Source organism: Haemaphysalis longicornis, unplaced genomic scaffold (genome assembly GCF_048455015.1).
Source record: "Haemaphysalis longicornis isolate Haplotype H1 unplaced genomic scaffold, Haemaphysalis longicornis Haplotype H1 scaffold_3, whole genome shotgun sequence".
In the NCBI taxonomy this organism is placed as follows: domain Eukaryota; kingdom Metazoa; phylum Arthropoda; class Arachnida; order Ixodida; family Ixodidae; genus Haemaphysalis; species Haemaphysalis longicornis.
In genome coordinates, this window is record NW_027526335.1 from 125,035,229 (window position 1) to 125,052,467 (window position 17,239).

The 17,239-nt window shown below is 47.8% G+C and overlaps 1 protein-coding gene across 1 annotated transcript; it reads left to right on the top strand.

Moving 5' to 3' along the window:
* The first annotated feature begins 3,735 nt into the window (after window positions 1–3,735).
* Window positions 3,736–7,044, top strand: LOC144175419 (uncharacterized). Its single transcript, XM_077704498.1, has one exon. It carries the CDS (start codon window positions 3,736–3,738, stop codon window positions 7,042–7,044), a length of 3,309 nt encoding a protein of 1,102 aa, XP_077560624.1.
* Window positions 7,045–17,239: the final 10,195 nt, after the last annotated feature.

A 17,239-nucleotide genomic window follows, 5' to 3' on the forward strand; every position in this document is an offset into this window, starting at 1 on the left:
CGAGATAAATACCATAGAGTTTCATACTAATATATACTAGAGGGAAATCTGGCGCCACTGTCTAGGGGAGCCGCGCTTCAGCGAGCGTGCCGTCATGTACCTGGCAGGCAAGTTCCACTTGTCCTTGGCATGGCTCACGAACAGGCTGAAAAGTTGGCTTTGGCTGCAAAAATGCAACAATATTACTGCAGAAAATTAATCAAATTTGTTCTGTTATTATAAAATTAAAGCTCCAGAAAGATTTATTTGTCAGGGATTATTTAAAAGCTGCATGGAAGATGAACAAAAAAATAATGTTACCCCTTTTGGCTTCAAGACAAAAAAGAAGCCATGTGGCTAACCAAGCCAAGGAGGCGAGGAACGTCGCTAGCTGCAATGGCGCCGCCCACGGCGGCCCGCGAATGCAGCGCCAGATTTCCCTCTAGTATATATTAGTATGAAACTCTATGATAAATACCACAACGAAGAGTCAGGGTTGCTTTCTTGATACATTATTATTGTTAAAAGAATAAATGGTCCATTGCGCGGTGAAACGGTTCTATGGGTAGCGTTCCATCACACGAAGCCTTCCATAGTGCGAGCTTAAACATGGCGGATGCGTGATGTGGCTCTCCACGCCTGCACATCACAGATGAAGTAAGGGAGCAGAACAGCGGAGACAAGCAGCACATTTTACCGCTGTTTTTAAATCTCATTACAGTGGGGCAGGAAGACGCATCGGCGCAATGCCCTGGAGGCAGACCGAAGCCATTAGAAAGCATTAAAGTGGATCGCGAAACAAAAAAAAACCTTGGAAGGCAAGAATACGAATCCCTTCGATAACGCGAGATGGGGACGAAGCGTCTCAGCCGTTCCGTTGGACATTGATATTTTCTGATCGAGAACTGATAAAAAGTGCTTATGTGACTTTTTTGTTGTCATGACACGCACACATGCACAAAAGGACTCTTCAAGGTAGCTATTTTTATTATGCAGTCCGTAAAACCTTGCAATCCGCTCTTACGACAACTACTAATGACTGCAAAAAAGATTACGGTTGTTTGTGTGTTGACATGTACTCCGCAGTTACTCTTCGGCTTCTCGACATGAAATATTCAGTCGGGGTGCGGGAGGGTTGTTCCTGCAAGTGCGCCCTATTCGCCTTTCATCCTTTGCGCTCTCGCATCCTCCTGCTGATTGGCCATGGGCCTACCGTCCTACCACTAATTTTCAGCCAAATAATAACTCTTTGAATTTGCCTTGCGTTCCTAAGATCAGCCCACCATTGGCGGATATTTCACATCCCCAACTCCTCCTCACATATATCCACTTGCCTTTCTCATTTTTTTCTTCTTCGCAACGAAATTTGGTAAGTGCATTTTGGTTGTTGCTGTTGTAGTCATGATTCGATTGCGGTTCTTCACAAATTAACAATGCAGATTACAAAGTTCACCCCTCCTTTATCACCCTGTGTATGTCAGCCGATTTTGAGCTATGAAATCCTAGTGCCGACTCTACGCACGTCCGTGGAGTAGGGACGATGTGAATTGATGAAAAGTGGAGGTGACGCTTCATGAAATAACGCCACAGTGTGTGATTTGTGGCTTTTTCCACATTTTTTTTATTTTGACGTCTCGCTGTGGAAACTTGAATGATATGTAAAAAAAACCATGAATAGCTCGTACTAATATACAAACGATGCATTCACAGAAAGTTGAAGGCACAGTTGTTAGCTCTGAATTATTCTTGCCTTTTATACGGTAAACCACTCCCTGATGCTTTAGCTCTTTGGATTCCAGTTATAATATAAATCAGCACTTACACAAGGACCAAGAAAGAAGTACACAAACATGAGCGCTGGTGTCTGTGTACTCCGTTTTGGGGGGGCTAGCTTAAACGCGGTTTTTCGTCATATTATGCAGAACCATCTAACCCAAGTTGAAATTTTAGCTACTTCCAGTTGTCTTCTTTTTGACATTTTCAAGCTCTAAATCAATTACAAATTTTCTTCACGGTGATAAAGTATAAAAGAATTGCAAAGACATCGTTTCAAAAAAAAGGTCTTTGTTGAAGCAAAGTGGGAGAAGACACATATCGTGCTTATTTTGAAGTCTTGTGTAGAGGAGAACTGTTTGTCGTATAATGTAATATGGGTATAACGAAATGATGGTAGCAACGTAAGTACGTCATTTTTAAGTACACGTGATGCCCTCCCAATCTCTTTTTGTTGCACTGGTGCACCCTTATTTATTTCAAATATGGCAGTTTTTATTAAGAAAGGATGGTGTCATGAAGTGGCCTGAGCGCGGGAAATACAAGAAGCAACGGCGGGGAAAAGGCGCAGCAAGCGTGCGAGTGGCAAAGTGAAGAGGAAGAAGCGAAGATCAAAAAGGGGCTCGAGACAAGGGAGAAAGAGGAGGAACGAGGCTCGGGGGTTCGAGAAGGATCGAGAAGTGATCGAGGGCAACCAGCGGAGCGTCTACCCCGTGGTAGCCTGGCGGACCAGCGGCAGTCGACCGGACTGCGGGTACGCCGATCCTGTGAGGACCCTGCGCTTCAGCGGCAGTCGCCCGGACTGCGGGAGCGCTACCCCAAGCACTGCTCGTGTTCCCGCCGACCAGCTTCTCGGGCAGACCAACGGTAACGTCGTCATGGCGCGGTGACTGCGCTCGGATGCCGGGGCCACGCCGCGTCACCGACAACAACCGCCAGCGGTAGCCGCCTCGACCGGAGCTTCTACTCGCTGCCGCTCCCGCCGCCGCCAAAAACTGTGAGGCCCTTGAGCGATTTCGCGCGGCTCGGACTCGGACCCTTCTGACAGCGACAGCATATTCGCGTGCCACGCCGGACTCGCGGCATCTTTATTCCTTTTTTTCCTCCTTCCTTTTTCTGCCTTTTATTCTTTTGATAAATATTTCCGTTGTTTGAATTTGGTCACCTGCCTCGTCACTTGAGAGCCGCTCCCACTACGGCCCTGAACCTGCCATACCATCACAAGTGGCGTCCGCGACAGGACTCTTCTTAACATCTTGAAGAGCAGGACGTAGAACCGAGCGGAATTCACGAGTGAAGTGGCAGCATGGACCTCGAAAAGACTATCGCTCTAGGAAATGAATTGGGTTACAAGGACGCGGAGCTTCGGGAATGGGTGAAGTCTGAGCAGGCTCGATTAAGGGAAGAACGGCTGGCAGAGCGTGAGGCCGTGAAAGAAGCTGCAGAACGCGCTAGGGAAGAAGTGCAACGGGAGAAAGAAGCATCCGAGCGGGAGCAGAAGACATTAGAGATGAAGATCCGCTTGCAAGAGCTCGCGAGGGATAGCGCGCAAGTTGATCGCTCAGCACCTGAACCTGTAGCCTTGGGACACGCAACGGCGGTCAGCTCTCACAAGCTTATCCCGCCTTTTGATGACAGGAGAGACGATCTCGACGCCTATCTTGTCAGGTTCGAAAGAATCGCGCTTTCGCAGAAGTGGCCTGAAAGTGAATGGGCAGTAGCTCTGAGTATGTGCCTCGCGGGTGAAGCGCTGACAGTGATTGGGAGAATGACCCCAGAGGACTCCCTAGATTACAGAAAAGTGAAGCTGGCCCTGCTTCAACGATTCCGCTTCACTTCGCAAGGGTACAACGAAAAGTTCAGGAATGCGAAAGCCGAAACGGGGAAACCGGCGTACAGTTCGTTTCTCGCCTTGCTGGCTATTTTGACAGGTGGCTAGAGACGTCCGGCGTCGCGAAAACTTTCGACGAACTGCGAGACAGAATGATTGGGGAACAATTCATGAAGTGCTGCCACACGCAACTAGCAGTCTTTATCAAGGAAAGGAACTGCAAGACAGAAAAGAGCGATTCAAGGATCAACAAGTTTTTGGTTGAAAACCTACCTGTGGTGACTGGGGAAATGTACGGGAAGCGGATATCGGTGCTACGGGACTCCGGAAGTAATACCGTAATCGTGCGCCGTGATCTTGTGCCAGACTCTTGTCTGACGGGCCAAGCTTCCAGTGTGGTGTTCGTGGACAAAACTGCGCAGCAACTTCAAGAAGCGTACGTCAAGGTCCACACGCCCTACTTTTCAGGGATGCTTCTGGTGAAATGCATGCAGGATCCCTTGTATGATTTAGTACTGGGGAACATACCAGGAGCCAGACCACCCAACGACCCTGACTGGAAATGGCATCCACATGTTGATGAAGCCAAGACAACCCCAGAAAGCTATCAAGAACCAGCTCAGAGCTCGGGCAGCTCTAATACTGCGATGGACTCTCAGAAGCTCGTGGCTGTCGCCGAAATCGACAGGCTGCCTACAGGTAGCTTTAACATCGCGGAGGTCACGAGAGATGAGCTCAAGGAAAAACAAGAACAAGATGACAGCTTGAAAGACTGTTTTCGGAAGCGGGGGACAACTTTCACATCCAGGAGTGGCAACCACTACAAATATGTCGTAGACAGGGGATTGCTGTACCGGCAGTATCACCTTTTGTCTGGACGCTCATTCAAGCAGGTGGTGGTACCCCAACCTTTGAGGAACGCAGTGCTACAGATGGCACACGAAGGCATCATGGCCGGACACCAAGGCGTCCGCAAAACAACGGACAGGATCCTTGATGAATTTTACTGGCCGGGCATGCATGCCGACGTGAAGCGATTCGTGAAGTCCTGTGACATTTGCCAAAGGACTGCACCGAAAGGAAGAGTAGGCGTCTCACCGTTAGGAAGTATGCCGCTCATCGACACTCCGTTCCGGAGAGTAGCAGTCGACCTAATCGGCCCGATCAGACCCGCTTCCGAGAAAGGAAACAAATATATCATCACTATGATAGACTTCGCGACACGCTACGCCGACGGCGTCGCGCTACCGAGCGTTGACAGCGTTCACGTCGCAGAAGGGCTTCTCGAAATGTTTTCCAGAGTGGGACTTCCAAAAGAAATCGTCACGGACCGAGGGCGAAGCTTCACCTCAGGGCTCATGCAAGAAGTCAACCGACTCTTGTCCATCAAGTCCCTCCATACAACACCTTATCATGCCATGAGCAATGGACTGGTAGAAAGGTACAACGGCACGCTGAAGACAATGCTCAGACGGATGTGCCAAGAAAAACCAAGATGCTGGGACCGTTACTTGCCACCGTTGCTTTTTGCGTACCGGGAAGTACCCCAAGCCAGTCTCGGATTCTCGCCTTTCGAACTGATATATGGCCGACATGTCCGGGGACCTATGACAGTCCTGAGAGAACTATGGACTGGCGAGGCCATGGAGGAAGACGTACGGACCACCTACACGTACCTCGTCGAGCTACGACACAGACTCGAAGAGACGTGCAAAGCTGCCCAGGAAGAGCTGCAAAAGGCGAAGATAACACAAAAGAAATATTATGACCGGAAGGCCCTTTCACGACAGCTTAAACCGGGAGATCGCGTCCTAGTTCTCCTTCCAAGTGAGGCTAACAAACTCACGATGCACTGGAAGGGTCCCTTCACGGTTGTTCGAAAGCGTGACGACCTCGACTACGAAGTCGACTTGGGCAAGAAGACCACCCTCTTTCACGTGAACATGCTCAAGAAATACGAAGAACGAAAGCCGACGTCTTCGAGTGTAGCGGCCATCAACACTATAGAGGATGGCATTGAAGGCGAAGAAATACCCTTCCTGCCCCTTCAACAGCAGCAATCGTTCAAGGACGTGTGCATTTCAAACAGCCTATCGTCGTCGCAAACTCAGGAGGCGCAACAAATATGTGAAGACTATCGAGAGATCTTCAGCGATTTGCCAGGAAAGACCGATCTGGTAGAATGCCGATTGGAACTGACAAGCACCACGCCAGTTCATGTACGGCAGTACCCCCTACCATTTGCCTTAGAGGAGGTCATCGAAGCAGAGGTGCAAGACATGCTTCGCTTGGGAGTGATCGAGAGATCACAGTCTCCATACAACGCGCCCCTCCTTCCTGTAAAGAAACCGGACAACACCATCCGTCCTTGCGTGGATTACAGGGAGCTGAACAAACTACTGGTTTCCGACAGCGAACCGATACCTCGAATTGACGTCCTCCTAGCTCGTGTAGGGCCAAAGAAGTTTTTCTCAAAATTCGACTTCACTAAAGGTTACTGGCAGGTACCTATGGCACCTGACAGTCGGGAAAAGACTGCGTTCTCAACCAAGTCCGGGCTGTACCAGTTCAAGTACATGCCTTTTGGCATCAAGACCGCCCCAGCGGTCTACGCTCGACTGATGCGGAGAGTTTTTGAAGGCGTGGAAAACGTATATCACTATTTCGATGACGTCCTGGTCGCAACTGAAACGTGGCCGGATCACATCATTGCATTGAAAGAAGTATTCCAGCGGATCCAGGCCGCAAAGTTGACCGTGAAACCTAAAAAGTGCGAAATAGGGCCACCGACTGTCACCTTTCTGGGTCACAAGGTAGGAGATGGAATGGTGCAACCAATGGATAAGACGTTGGACAAAATATTAGGCTCAAAAAGACCTCAAACCAAAAAGGAAGTCCGCTCCTTCCTAGGCCTCACAGGCTACTACCGAGACTTCATCCCGGACTACGCTAAAATAGCGAAACCACTGACAGAGTTGACCCGCAAAGGAGCTAAAAACGTGATTGACTGGAACGACGACAACGAGAGAGCTTTCTGCACTCTGAAGCAAAACTTGTCGTCCGCCCCAATTCTGCGTGCAGCAGACACGTCCAAACAGTTTGTTCTTCGGACAGACGCCTCAGACAAGTGCCTTGGAGCAGTATTGCTACAGGAATACAACGGCCAACTGCACCCAGTTTCTTATGCCAGCCGAATGCTTTCTCCACGAGAAAGTCGTTACTCCACGGTTGAGCGCGAATGCTTAGCGCTTCTGTGGGCCGTCCGAAAACACAACATTTACCTATATGGAAAGGAATTCATACTGCAAACGGACCACCAGCCCCTGCAGTACCTTCAGACTGCCAAGCACTTGAACAACCGCGTGCTTAGATGGAGCCTATATTTGCAGGAGTATTCCTTCACGGTCCACTACATCAAGGGATGCGAGAATGTAGGCGCCGATTTTATGAGCCGCGTCTAGGCCCTAGCATTTTTTTTTCGCCACTTTTGCCTTTTTACATCCTCCGCCATTTTTTTTTTCGCGAGAAGTTGTGAAAGTGCACGTGTTCTCACCCGGCAACTTTCTTGTGCGGGGGGTGATGTCATGAAGTGGCCTGAGCGCGGGAAATACAAGAAGCAACGGCGGGGAAAAGGCGCAGCAAGCGTGCGAGTGGCAAAGTGAAGAGGAAGAAGCGAAGATCGAAAAGGGGCTCGAGACAAGGGAGAAAGAGGAGGAACGAGGCTCGGGGGTTCGAGAAGGATCGAGAAGTGATCGAGGGCAACCAGCGGAGCGTCTACCCCGTGGTAGCCTGGCGGACCAGCGGCAGTCGACCGGACTGCGGGTACGCCGATCCTGTGAGGACCCTGCGCTTCAGCGGCAGTCGCCCGGACTGCGGGAGCGCTACCCCAAGCACTGCTCGTGTTCCCGCCGACCAGCTTCTCGGGCAGACCAACGGTAACGTCGTCATGACAACAACCGCCAGCGGTAGCCGCCTCGACCGGAGCTTCTACTCGCTGCCGCTCCCGCCGCCGCCAAAAACTGTGAGGCCCTTGAGCGATTTCGCGCGGCTCGGACTCGGACCCTTCTGACAGCGACAGCATATTCGCGTGCCACGCCGGACTCGCGGCATCTTTATTCCTTTTTTTTCCTCCTTCCTTTTTCTGCCTTTTATTCTTTTGATAAATATTTCCGTTGTTTGAATTTGGTCACCTGCCTCGTCACTTGAGAGCCGCTCCCACTACGGCCCTGAACCTGCCATACCATCACAGATGGCTAATTATGGTATCCGTACCAGAAACAGCCAGAAATAAAATTCCGCATTTTAGTGTGTTTCACTGGCTCAATGGCAATTTTTCGATGTATAATGGGTTCGTATACTGTAGCACCATAAGCACCACGTAATCGGTGGATGGGTCACTAGGTGGTCTGGATCCCATCCACTGGTAAACACCGTTCAGAAGTATACATGCCTCTAGGACCCTGCAGAACCTACACTTAGCTCAATACTCTGCATGCATTGCAATTCCGTCGGACAGGTGTTCTGGGATCTTACAGCAACATCTCGAAGGACGTAATCGGTAGACAATAACCATTGAACCACTTTACGCGATTAAAATAGGCTGGCGAGAGAGACATGGTGGCCGCATTGTGCCACTGCCATCTTAAAATATTTTAAGTAATCCATGTCAGCTTTCTTTCCCTAATAGTGAGTTTCAAAGGAAGCTGCGTAAATTATTCGAGCATATTTTTGCGTATGTACTAAATCGATGTCTTCGTGCTATTTGCTAGATTATACGAAACAACCGCCACCATTTTTACTCTCCCCAAGCAGGTTTCTTTCGAACGAAATTGCTTCAGTGCGAACTTCCAACGCTGGCTTGATGTTACAACGGCGAATTGTGAGCCAGAAAGCTCAGGCGCATCAATATGAACATCTGAAAAAATCAACTTGGGATGTCCAATATGAAACAATGACCCAATGCACCTAATTAAATTGCCAGCAATTTACAAAAATGAAACATTGTAAACTGATTGTTAGATATAATTCAGTTCACAGACACGCAAGACAAACGAGAAGTGCTCCATGGAAGGCCAACAGAGAGCAAGCCGAATTTGCCCCCCAAAAATGAAAGTGTGGGCTTGAAACGCTAGTAAAACGCGGCATCTTAAAAGAATCATTAGATATTCCACCCCGCAAAGCTGAATCACCCGCGATGCTTTTAGCTTGCGACATAGAGGGGAAACAGAATTTAGGTGAAAGGTATAAGCAAATTTTATTATTATCGGAAGCAACAGTTAAGCCCACCAAATGCCCATTGCCACCAAAATGCCACCAAAATGAGCGTCGCAAATGCCCATTCCCCCACCCGAACCTCTCTCGCGATGAAGCTACTACCTTCCGGCGCCTACAGACAAACTCCTACCCACATAACACCCTGCTACATGCCATGTATCCCACCCAATACCCTGCCACATGCAACTCCTGCCCCCCCCCCCCCCCCCAGGCACCCTGTACCACATTGTATGGGAGTGCCAGCAATCCCCTTCCCTCACCCCTAACCCCAACCCTACTTATGAGCAGTGGGTGGAGCTGCTGACCAGCTCCGACCTGCCACACCAGCGACGATTGGTGGAGAGGGCACGGATGGCGAGCATAGCCCAAGGCATCCCGGACTAAGGAAGCCTCCCACCGGGCGGGTGCCCTAACATCAGCACCTGGTCTCCAATAAAGTTTATTCGTCATCGAGCGTGAACGGCGGAAGGCCGTAAAAAGAGACATACATACATGCACACGCTTTTATTTTGACTCTACTGATCTCGAAAGCGGTGCCTTTTGGTCACTTTTTCTACTCCAAATTTATTCGCAAGTAATGAGAAGTGCGAGCCTGAGGCATAAGACTTCTTCTGATGTTGAATGTACCGACTCTTATAAACAAATCTAATTAAAATGAATATTCAAGTGACGAGACGTATGAGCCTGAGGTTGAAATTACGTTTTTAATGGCATGCGGCTATCGTGGTGACCGCTTGCTAGTAGCACCCACGCCGGGTTGACCGTTTTTTCAATTCCTAGCTCTAGAAAACATGTCGCACTTCAGAGACACGCGTCGCCTCGTGACATGTTGTTACGGGAAGGCGACGACGTTGAGGAGAGTGAAGCATAGTGATATAGGCCCAACAGGTTAGGAACAAGCTGGGCAGGCACGCATCCAGCGCGAGCTCGGTAATAACTGGCATGTAAATACTGCAAAAAAAATGAACGCGTATCTGCTCCTTTCTTCGCAGATGTCGTCCGAAGACGATAGTCTTTGTAGACATTTGCCAAGGAAATGCCCCCCTTTGCTTTCGTGCTCACCTCTCATGCTGTTCCTGTACTGTCACGCTTATACAAGGTAAACGCACTAAAGGTTTGCTCAAGGCGATTTGAATTTACTGCGTTCAACTGCTAAAGGCCGGGTTCCTCGACGCCAGCGCTGCAGTACGGCGGAGACGCGCGTGAATCGAGGCAGCCGACTTAAAGGTTTATTGAACCGCGTGGCCATGCTCCACGTGCGTTCCAAGCAGAACGTGGAACCTAGCTAGTGGAACCTTTCGTTGCTGTTGCCGCGTGATTTCTCATATGCCGCCAGGAGTTGGCGCGGGGCGCAGCATGCGGCGGTTTTCTGCAGTAGATGTAGAATATCATTTGCTATCGAAAAACCAAGCGTCCACGAATTTTTTAATAAAGGAATACTGTAAATATCTCTTGTGTACTAATTTCCTGTCTTAAATTTGCGTAATGTCTTGTTCTTGTTCAACAAAGTTGACAAGTATGAACACATAAACCGGGCTTAGACGTTTACATTTGGCTGTGAGTATATAAGACTATTGCGCAATATCTATTTTACTTCCGCCGGGTGGCTGAATCGAGTCACAGACAGGCAGACAGACAGACAGACAGACCAAAATCTATGTTTAAGTAGCTCAAGGAAGACTATCGTCTTTAATATATCCCTGGCCCATGTCATGCTTTACGTCCTTCGCACTGCCACCCAGTCACAAAATTGCTCACGCAACTCAAACATACGTAGAACCTCAGACATACAAGCTTCACTTAAAATGTTGCTTGAAACTCGTCACTATATAACGTTGATTTAGGCAGCGCTTCTTTTAACTGGGCACCAGAGCCGGCATAGGTCAAGCGTGAAGACGCCTCCATTCCATTTGGGCTACACGCGGGGACCAACGTCTACGCGGCAGTCGCCCCCTCTTCTTCCCCGTGCTCTGACTGGAAGAACTCAGGGCAAGGGGCAATAAGTCAGCTCACACGTCAAGCGTTCGTTTCCGTCCTAGATGCCCCTCATCCGAATCTCCAAGGGCCACGTCTCCAATAGGAAACAAGTTGAGACCCGCCAGACGGCGTCATCGATGAGCGATCACTACGCGCTGAGAGAGGACAGCAACCAAACACCCGATCTCGTCAAAAGCATACGGCAAACACCAAAGTAGCAGGTGCCCCCGCATAAGCCACAGGCGAAGTAGATGCCGATGCACGTTATCCGACGGAAAAATATAACGACGCATGAAACTGAACCACCTATGGCAATTGCTTTCATGCCTGCACAAGCACCTGCCCAGCGACTACGCAATATTTCATTTGTAAGTAAGTAAACTACTCAATTCAAGTTACTGCTGTTTAACTTTTTGGTTATTTTTTGGCAGCTTAACGTTAGTTACAATTTTCGCATTCACAGCTTATTTCCAATAGTTTTCTCAGATAACTGCTCATTTACAAATATATCTTGAAATTTTAAACAGCTCAGTAGTACATATTTGCGGGTTGACAAGGACGAGGAGAAAACGAGAGGAAATCAGGCTTTTTCTTCTTTCTTATTGATACTTAGTGAATGCAAGTCCTCCAGTATTTAAAAATTCCTCGAATGTGAAAATGGTGGAAAGGAGGTTGTTTCTTTGGTGATACATTTGCTTCCCGCCGTGGTGGCTCAGTGGCTAAGGTGTTCTGCTGCTGAGGACGACAATGCGGGTTCGATTCCCGGCCCCGGCGGCCGCTTTACTGGTGGAGGCGAAAAGCAAAAACGCCCGTGTGTACGAGGTTTCGGCGCACGTTAAAGATCCCCAGGTCGTCAAAACTATTCTGGAGCCCTCCACCACGGCGCGCCACATCGCCTCTGTTGCTTCGGCGCGTTAAACCCTACAATAAACGAATCGATGATACGGTTGCGCCATAAAATGCAAAGAAGTAAACGCGTATTTCTTCAACGGCGTTCACTAGGGAAATATTTGCACACGTTCATGACGGATGCCCATACCATAGATTTCGCCCTGTAAATAATAACCACTGTAACAAAAAAGAGGGTGGAGCTATTTCGCATGGGGGAAGTTGATGCTTCCTCAAAAAAAAAAAGTTGAAACACGCGCAAAAGCTTCCTGGCATCATACTCCGTCAACGGTGCGTCAAAACTTTCGCTAACAGTGCTTGCAAAATTTGCTGAAAGTGCGTCCAGTAGGTCGTCAGACCTTGAAATTTCCCAATCCCAAACGAACAGCTAACCCATGCTACGATTTTTCGCCCACTAACTAAACGCATTTACTAACCATCTGAATGTATACCGATACATGGTTTATAAGATAAAGGTATAGTATTTCACCACTTTTTCATGATTGATGCGTGTATTTTCTTATGTAGAATCGTTCGTTTCATGCGCTTTTCCAGTAACTGTTTTCAGACTATAGGATCCCGGCGTCACGCACGCACTCTGTGTCCAAAGATCTTATCATATTTTAGATGCCACGCTGAGGGGAGCATCTCTCGCTGGCGGCCCTGTCCTTCCTGCGTCGTCGTTGTCCGCGTCCGCACAGCTGCGTCTCTCCTCCGCCCAGCCCTTCTCCTCTCTCCGATAGCGAACACTCTCGCCCAACATCTTCGGGCGCGTGGCGCAGCGCACTCTCACTCCGCGGTCTCCTCTCCTTCGGGCGCGCTGAGCATATAAGCGGAGTGCCACGCTCCGGCCGGTCTCTCAGTCGACGGTCGTCCGCGCTACGCTTGCTCTCTCTCTCTCTCTCTCGCATTACCCGACAATTGCTCACGCTATTCGAGTAATCGACCCAACGGAAACGCACAATGGAACCCCCTTTAGCGTCGCATCACACCAGGGTTCCCGCGACGGGAGGTGGGCGTAATTTTTTCGGTGGACCAACCGGTCTATGGCGAAACGCGGTAGTTTTTCTACAAGATGCCACCGGTAATAGTGAGAACGATTTCACTTCAAAAAGCTTTCACTTTAAAAGACAAATGTTGTAGGACAAAAATTTAAGAGCAAATTGCTTGTCGAAGTTAATACAGGGCTTTGTTCAGGGATCGGAACTCATGATTTTTGCTGGGGCTATAAAATATATAAAATTACGTTGAACGAAAGCAGCTTCTTATACACATAATATTATAACGAAATATGAGCTGAACGGTTTACTTTCTGTTCTACTTCATTTACAATTTGCACTTATACTCATTAGGTGAAGTGAGTGTTTTGGCACCTTCTAGCGTCACTAAATAAAGGCTTTTAGAGTATCGGCACTCTTTTCCCTCATTGTTATGTGCCGCCAGGATTTTCATTGGTCGGTCAGCAGCACGTGGTATTTATTTACATATTGGCGCAGCCATTTTGTTTCTGGGCGCCTCTCCTCTCTCTCTGTCTGCTGCGCGGACGCTGGAGCGGCCGGTCGCACTCTGCCCTTCACAACCGGCGGCGGTTTCGTTGGGAGAGATGGCAACACTGCAAGCCACGAACAAAAAGGCCCCCAGACGCTTCTGGGTGCACGAAGTGGCGGTACTCTTAAGCGTAGCTTATTTAGTGACGCTAGCACCTTCCACATGGTTGCGCAGTACCGCCGATTAATAATAAGCGAATATGCCTGACGACAGCCGTCCCGCCTGTGCGGAGTACAAAGAACTCAAGGGAAGTGAAGTCATTTGAAGAATTTATTTCAAATGAGTAAAACTGGATAACCAAAGCCGAAGCATATAAATGTACTACTTGGATAATTACAGCAGCAACAAGTGGCCTGATTCAAATATGCATTTATACATACTGGCTGGCTTCCTAAGTGTACTAGACATTAATTAGAACAACAAGAGCTCCGGAAACTTTCTACAGAAACGCCGCAGTTGGTGATGAACCTTTGCTCATTGTTGTGATTGCAAGGCGTCGTGTTGCAAGAAAAACAGAAATAGTCCACATCGAGGAAAAGCGGCGAATCATGCGGCAACTTTCGCTTAGCTATGTACTCAAAATTGTATTATAACCATGGTTGCGGTAAAGTCAACGATGATCAAAGACACGAGGCGCTTTTTGAGATACCGCAAAAGTTCGCACTGCAAAGTGTTGCGTTCGCAAACGATTCCCGTGAATGGTTTTTTATACACATGTGTCCACCCACCCTCTCAAAAAATGACCCCTGAGCTCTGTATTCATAGCACTATTTACGGCTCTCTTCAGGCATTCAGGCCTGTTATCGTTTCTATAGACCCTTGCGGAAAATCCGAGCACCGTGAAAGAATGTGCACCGGCGTCATTTCTCCAGAATCAACACCTGTTGGGATCCAGTCATTCTTTTTTTGTCTAACCTTTCACATAACTGGGCGTGCTATCATAGCGTAGGTAGTGATCCTTGTAGTATTTATTCCTGTAGTGCCTCGTATAATTATCGACTATTTAGGGAGCGCGGAGGGAGATAAAGCTGATCGTGATGCTAGCATATGGAGCACAACTGTTCTTCAATTGAAAAGAACTTCAACACTTATACGCTGATCTTTCAGGCAATATCGTATTCTTTATTTTTAGAAATATCAGCTGAAGAAATACCAAACATGAAGAAAGGGGGAAGGAATGACCGCTGCCCAGTTTGGCCTCTTCTTGCCCCGTCTGCCTCTTTGCATATTTCGTAGACTGCGCTGGTACTTGTTAGCCAACCTTTTATTCTGCTATCCGCCCCCCTACAGAACCGGCGTGCCCCAGTCTCCCTCGCGCGGAAAAGTGATGTCTCCTGCTACTAGCTCTATTGCACACTTTTCAATGTTTTTATGGGCTGATTTCTCGATGTATTCCGCATTTTAGTAAAAATAGTGTTGACAGGAATCAGGCGGAACGGAGACATATTTACGTGCACTCACAATTGGAGGACGGCGATCTAAAAAAACGCGTCGGTTCAGGTGGCCATCGCTAAACAAGCGAATTCGTAGTGAGCAGCAAATTGCTTCAAACTACTCGGAACATGCACATGCTTTTTTTTCAATGGTGCTCCGCCTACTTTTTGATATGATTGTTTTTTGCTGAATAGTAAACATAGTTGAAGTCTAGTGTTTGTGTGACCAGGCTTTTGTAGTTCTTCGGCACCATTTTGAGCGAACAATTATGTACAATGTTACGGCTTACCAACGAGCCTTGCTTCAAATATTGCTCAAGATGAAGTTGGAAACTCAAAAGAGGAAATTCACAAGGCCTACATGCTGACACGCGATTTGGCATTCATGGAGTTTGTTGGAAAAAAAAGTGCAACTAGAGGACGCTTCCTTCGCTGTTCTATTTTGCAAGCAACAAAAAAAGTTGTCCAGTCTAAGGCAACAAGTTTCTACTATGTTTGAACTTCCACTCTCGCTGACAATGGCACTGTTATCATGGCATGGATCACGCATGTTTGTTGCCTATTCTTCTCAATCAACTTTTTAGACTTGAGCTAATTACTATTAATTTAATCCGGTTTCTATGCCCTCCCGTAGAAAACGAAATACAACAAAACAAATGGTAAATCGGGGCTTTCTACAACAAAGCGCTTGATTAGTTTACTCAAGTGCGCCTTACCAGAGATACGCTTATCAAACGCATGCGTTGTATCCAGCTTTTTCATGCATTCAGGAATCAGTTTTGACAGATGAAATTACTTTGAGCTCCCGTGTATATATCAAGTTCACGCCTCTGAATTTTATAGCTTGGTGCCTGCATTACGTGAAAACACAATTAATATTGTCTGGGTTAACACATATATGCAATGTAGTGGTTCATCGATCGCTTCTACGCGAATCTTGGCTCGGCGGAAAGGTTATTAAGGTCAGTCTCTCTGTGTGTGCCTGCGCCTGCCTTCCCTCTCTCCGCTGCATGTGCGTGTGCACGTTAGTGTGTGAGTGAGAGTTTCAATCACTTCTCATAATTAGCTCAACATGATTCGTAAACTATTCTGTATTTCCATCTCCTGCCGCTCCTTCCTTGTCAAGGTAATTGTCAAGGTAAAACAAATTCTCCAAGACGTTCCAGCTGAGCGAAAAACTGGTAGCCAGAATTACATCAGACGGCCTACCCTATTTCCGCGTTCTTCTTCTGTGCGTTTAGAGGCACTGACCTTAACAAGATTTGTAAACCTAACGACCTTAAGTGAACTAACACTATTCGGTACTCAGCCTGCGCGCTAGCTCGCAAGAGATTCTGTTGTTCTGACTTGACTTCATAGGTGGCGTGTCCCGTAGTTTCTTCTAGAGAAAATACAGTTACGCGGACAGGCTGACAGCCAGCGAACTTTGTACGGCAGCGTAGGCTTTGTATCGTCGTGCCAATGGACACCTGTCACAGCCGCCACGAGTGCCGCGCATTCCGGAGGGCGCGTTTCTACCCGCGAGTTAACTTTGGCCGTACAATTCAACCACTTCTCCATGATTAGAAAGTATGGTAATCTACGGCCATTGTGTGTTCACCCCTGTGGCTGCCTAGACATGCACTGTTTAGACTTCGGTATCTGGTGATGTTTTTTAAAGTTCTTTATGTGCACTGGGTGAGTCATTGACAGAAATACAAGCAGTAACCCTGTAACCAAGCTCTCTCGTCTTGGATGTGTCACCCTCGTTTAATCTACTTCGTGTGTGGAACGCAACACTGTCACAGCGCCCTGTCGTCAGGAGCAGCCGGTAATTAGATAAGTGAGAAAGTGTCTATTTACAACATAAACTTTGCGCGCCAACGAGACGCCCAATACATAGATAGACAGCGACAAGCTGCGCAGCTTTTACTGCGCAAGTACAGTGCGTGACGGATGTGTCTACAATAGCGAGTTCTACTTGAAACGTCTGTATCTGAAATGTGGGGGCGCAAAATCTTGAATTAAGTGCTACTGAATTAGACTTCTGTATAGTTTGGACCCAACAATTCATGGCCAACTCAGCAGCACTCCGGAAGCGAGTAAAGATATGTATTAGGGAAGGGAGTAGCCCTCTGTTTTTCGATGGTCTCTAGATTCCTCCCAAAACAACGTGAACGCTCCTTCCACGGTGTATAAAAGATGTCCTAAATTTTCATAACTTTTCTAGTATGAGGGTTTAGATAACGAAGAATAGCACCACTGCTCTAAAAATACCATACAATTCATTAGCAAATAATTATCCTAGTTTCCTATGGCTATTAGGATATTATCTAGCTTGATTTCTGTTGTAATAAAGAAGCCTCATTACGTATAGGCGTACGCTGCAGTTTTTCTACTCTAGTGTCGCCGCACCAAGCGTCCTACAAACTTTCCATATCTTGCAAGGCGCAACTCTGGAGATGATAGAACATAACCTTTGTTTAACGTTTGGTATGCTGCTGTTTGGACTGCTTGGAGGACCATCCCGGAAGGCTTCAGGATTGTACTCTAAGGG

Excerpts from the sequence above, each read along its gene's own strand:
- LOC144175419 (XM_077704498.1), top strand. The coding sequence starts at position 3,736 with ATGATTGGGGAACAATTCATGAAGTGCTGCCACACGCAACTAGCAGTC.